Below are 5,471 nucleotides of genomic sequence, written 5' to 3'. Positions count from 1 at the left end.
TTATATTGTATTAATACAAATACTAAGTAATAAAATATTGTATTAACTTTCGTTTTTCTAACTTCGACGACTGTTGGCACAGAAGGTTTGTCTCATAATATTCACACTCAAGAATTGTCTAATCACGATGAACACATATGTAAATAAAAAACCTCTGTGATATTACTACTTAAAACATTGCAATCATAATTAGTAAATTCATACGCGCAAAATATCAATTATCTCTGACGATAATATAATCAGAAAAGATAAATCGATTAATCGATTACATTATTACTTTGTTGTAAATATGTTAAATAGTTCCTCATTTTTTGCTTGACGTGCAAATTGTGAGCATCGCGGAAAGTAATATTTTGATTGCTAGTGTTGTAATAATTAGATTTGAGTCAAAATGGTTCCGAATCCAGTAGATACATCTTTTAACCATGGGATTGAGAGTGGTCCAGACAGGAAGGGAGCTAGACCACTTCCTGCCGAAGTGTCCACGGGGAGATATATACTACAGTTTGTTCAATCTACATTAAATTTGATTGCGTATTTACTCGTTGGAGTAGTGGTGGGAATTTGCCTTCTCTTTTCGTATAGAAACGGCACAACACTCAATTCGACGAATATGCACATTGTGTTATGTGTTTTAGGGGTGAGTAATTTGTGCAAACTATATGTCTTGAAAAAAAACTTAAAAAAAAAAAGATGTGGCGAATCATTGGCGACTCCTTGTGTTGCAAATGTCCATAGGCGACGGTGACCAGGTAGCCCGTCTGCCTTATCGTTAGGTTAAATATTAAAAAAATCCTTCTTGTATACTTCAGAAATGAGTATATTACTTTTGCTGGATATTAATAATCAACGTATCTAATTTTTGCCTACTAAAGATCTAAATTTGACAATTTGTGCTAACTATTGTGACTAGCGCATAGATATATTATACTAAAGATAATAATAGTAAGGATAGTAATATATCTATGGAGTAGCGCATAGTCCCTAATATTTTTTCCATTGAACATTTTATGTACTTACGTAAAACGTAGCATTTATTTCCTATCGCACAAAAAACAAAATTCAGTAAAAAATCCCATTTATTTTTAATAGTAGTTGAAATGAGATTCGTTCCCACTTTGCATAAAAATATACCACAAGCATGTACGGCAGCATGTTGCATGTTACGTCACTCACGAGGCCCTCCCTCCGACATAACACGCTCTTGATATTAAAACATGTTTTATTAATTTTTATGATAAGTCTGTATTGCGAAAATGAAATACTTAATTGAAATACAATTTAAGAAAAATTGTAAGAAATGCCTTTAAAAATAAAGTAACATAAAATGTTATAAAAAGTACGTTAAAATTATGTCTAACACATTAAAGGATTCGTTAAATTAATTAAAATTTGCTTGTGAGAAAAGCCATTTTAAAATTTCATTGAGTACCAAATTATATTATAGCAAAACACGGACGATCAAAGTTATGTTATTTAAATTATTACTTTACTACATATATTAATCTAAGCATAAATATCTAAGTACCTACATAATAAAAAAAACGAAAAATCGCTGGACGGCACAAACTGTGGCTTGTGTTAAGTTCAAATTCTATCTGGGATTCATTAAATATGTCCATGGGCGGCAATAACCACTTACCATCAGGTGTACTGCATGCTCGTCTGCTATTATAAATATAAAAAAGTTATGCAAGTAATAAATTCTGTCTATTTAATAAATTTGTTCATGAAAACCTAAGCACCAGAAAAAAAATCAGTCATTATTTTTCAATCCTGTTATTTCAGTATCAACTCCTCATGGCAGTAGCTATCCTCTCCCTGACATCTGAGAGCGGGTTTTCAGCCAGTCTCTCTCTCAGGGATAAGCGTCGAATCCACACTGTTCTCCAAGTCATTGGCTCCGCTCTGGCCATCGCTGGCAGCTTCGTCATGAGTGTTGCTAAAAACGTAAACTTCAACACTATTCACGGAAAGACTGGTGAGTTTACAGTACGACAAGCTGATTCATTCATTAACTCCTTTCCGTAATTGATAACGTTATCGTAGTAAACGATCTGCAAAAATATATAATATTAATAAGTTCCGTGATCTCATTTACTGTACAAATATTTTAATCGAAAGACTTCTTCGATCGGAATAATCAAAAATTAATATTTTGATATTTTACTTTCATTACCATTATTTATTTTAACGTAAATATCTCAACATAAAACATCTTATTCTACTCTTTTCAAAATGTTAGAAGTATTGCAAGAAGAAATATACCATAAAATATTTACCTCAATTTGACCAAAGAACTACATACTCATAGCACATAATGAAGTAAATATTTCATCATCTGCTAATTTGAAATTCATCATTACAATTTCAGCACTGGTTGCAATGGTATTTACCATCGTCTGTTTGGTCAACGGCGTTACCTCCCTCTACGCATACGAGATGCGCAAGTGCCTGCCGGGCAACTTGTCCAAACTCACCCACATCTGTTTTGGTATTGTGGCGTTTGTTATGGCCACCGTGTCTCTCTGCTACGGGTTCGACAAAAACAGCTTCAGGAACTGGGCCACTAATGAATTCACTATAGTTATAATCGTCTTCACTGGGATTTTTACTCTCATCTGTATTATTAACCCCTTCATCACGTTCTTTGCAAAAATAGGCAATATTGTTAGGAATTAACTAAATCTTGGAATTTAAACGATTAATAAAATATCCAAGCCTATTTTAATTATTGATTTATATCATTGTTTTGTTAATGAAAACAGAATTATTGTTTAGATATAAGTAAATGTAGTAATAATGAAAATTTTGTATTTATCATTCGCATTACAGGGAATCCTCTTTGATGACCAACTTATTTTAATAATGTGCAATATTATAACAGAGAAATTGTTTATAATTATTTATATAGAACCTTTGGCTTTCAACATAATACCTAGAATCTCACTTTCGTCATAGTAGTAAATGCAAAACACATAGTAACCCAATATCAACTTCTAAATTACTAAATTTACAAAAAACTATTTTTGCCATTAAAGTTATACTGCTCATGAAGTTTATTATTTTAATTCATAATTTAAATGTAAAACTATTAGATAATACCCACATAATCGTTAAATTAAATGTGTACACTTTAACCATAACTTGAAACGACAAATTTGTAAACTAGATTATTGTTAATAGGACAGGAAAAAATGTTAGTGCGCTATGCGGCCATAAAAGTTTATAACACAAAAATATATACTTTAAGTTATCTAAGAATTTTATCTATTGAGAATTCGCGCAAAACCGATAACACAAAAAGACCAATTGTATTCACTAACGTTTAAACTTCCTAAATAATCTCTTGTAAGTTCCATGTCCTATCCACAGCGATAAGCCATCGGTGACGAATACCTATTACGTTTACTAGATATAAATAAATCCTAACAATATTCTTATCCACATTTCTCACAGTACCGTTGAAGTAAACACGCGATTTCTAACTATCAGTGCAAAATGCCTCCAAATATCGTTGATCCACCTTTCAATCCTGACGTTGAAAGTGTCCCGGATAATAGGAAAGAAACAAATGTACTAACCGCGTCAGTTCAGATGTCTCAAGGAAAATACGTGCTAAAAATCTTTACGACTTCGTTAAATTTGCTTGCGTACTTACTTATTGGAGTTACTGTGGGGATTTCACTGCTCTTCTCATTTTCAAATGGCCTGCCTCTTGGATCGACTGCGATGCACATTGTGCTATGTGTTATGGGAGTAAGTTTTTATTTGGATTTTTTATAATACTAAAGTAGCATATGCGCATGTATTCAACCTAAGTATAATAAGATAATAAGTGGCTATGACCACCCACGTGAAATCAATCCCAGTTATGATTACAATCCTACCTGCGGTCGACAACAGATGCGTTGTTATTGTTGCTACCACCGAGGAACGCCTCGGATAAGTATGTCTCCATCACATTCCATACGCCTTAAACCGGTGCAGAGCAGCATTTAAAACTGTTGTTATGTGGCAGATATCGATGTGGCGGTGGTGCTTCTAGAGTTGAACCACAGAGGATTCTACCACTTATGATAAATATTCATAGAAAATTGATAATAATAATAATATTACTGTAACCATAGCACTACATTTTCTATTTTAGTATCAACTACTTATGGCAGTTGCTATTCTAAGCCTGTCGCCAAATAACGGATGGTCAGCATTTCTTACGTTAAGGGATAAACGTCGGGTCCACACTGTTCTACAGGTTATGGGCTCTGCCTTAGCCATTTCTGGAAGCTTCATTAAGATTTTAAACAAAGAGGTCCACTGGAACTCCCTCCATGGAAAATATGGTAAGTTTCAAATTTCCAAAAGTGATAAGGTTTACTTAAGATAAACTTGTAATGCCAATCACACTTAAGAACATGCAATTCAACGGTAGACTGCAAAAGATAAAGTTGATAGTGCAAGATATTTTTTGATAATAAGATGTTAAAATTTATCTGTAACACATATCTTGTTATATAATTTAATCAGCAAAGTACCTATTTTACATAGAAATAAAAAAGACAGGAGTCCTATAATAAGAAGAATTGGTTATAAATGATGCGCTGTTACCCCTGAGGACTAAGCTGGAACACCTCGGAAAAGTCTGTCTCCCTTAACACACCCTTCACACAGCAGCGCCTAACACTGCTGTTATTAGGTAGAAATAGCTGTGGCGGTGGTGCCGCCGGAGTCGAACCAAAAAGGGTTCTTCCACTACCTTCAAACTAACTAATTGTCTGTACTAATATAAGTCTGTATTCATAAGATGCTCAAAACCTATAATACCGAGAACTTACCCAGTTTAAAGATAATATATAAAGTTAGACCTAGGGACGTCAGTACTTCGAAGCTATAGGTATATTATATAACAAGGTTTTAATGAAACATTTACTTACAGGTTTAGTCGCTCTGGTTTTCACAACAGTGAGCCTTGTGAATGGCCTGTCCTCTCTCTACGCGTTTGAGTGGCGTCGGTGTCTCCCCGGCAACTTGTCCAAGCTCACCCACATCTGCTTCGGGATCGTGGCCTACGCCACCTCTTCTGTGTCTCTGTGCTACGGTTTTGATAAAGTTTTCTTCAGAGCATGGGCGACTGAGGCGTTCGCTACTACTCTTATTGCATTTACCGGTATTATTACTTTCATAGTCATCTTCAACCCAATAATTACGTTCTTCTCCAAATCTATGAATATTATCAAGAAGTAAATAAACCATGAATTATTGTTAACCTTGTACTAAATTGTAAATTAAATAGGTTTTCAGTACACAAGTAAGAATCTCATCATCATGAATACCTTTACCAAACATGTTTCCAAAAACGATTGTATATACCACGTTGAGACCTAACTATTTGTAATCTCCAGTTGAACGTTGTAAAAATATTTATTTGTTTTACTGTAAAGTGTAATAACGTGGTAAATAGCACAAAACTT

At 33.9% G+C, this 5,471-nt stretch overlaps 1 protein-coding gene across 1 annotated transcript; it reads left to right on the top strand.

Moving 5' to 3' along the window:
- The first annotated feature begins 391 nt into the window (after window positions 1–391).
- Window positions 392–5,471, top strand: LOC140757944 (uncharacterized). The gene is made up of 6 exons (XM_073093865.1): window positions 392–640; window positions 1,789–1,981; window positions 2,375–2,607; window positions 3,490–3,759; window positions 4,151–4,343; window positions 4,937–5,471. The coding sequence occupies exons 1-6, from the start codon at window positions 392–394 to the stop codon at window positions 5,242–5,244; spliced, it is 1,446 nt and encodes a 481-aa protein (XP_072949966.1). The 3' UTR covers window positions 5,245–5,471.

This window comes from Epargyreus clarus, unplaced genomic scaffold, assembly GCF_041222505.1.
Source record: "Epargyreus clarus isolate Ecla_fem2 unplaced genomic scaffold, WU_Ecla_fem_2.2 ptg000001l, whole genome shotgun sequence".
Taxonomy (NCBI): Eukaryota; Metazoa; Arthropoda; class Insecta; order Lepidoptera; family Hesperiidae; genus Epargyreus; species Epargyreus clarus.
This window is presented reverse-complemented; position numbering and strand designations above follow the sequence as displayed.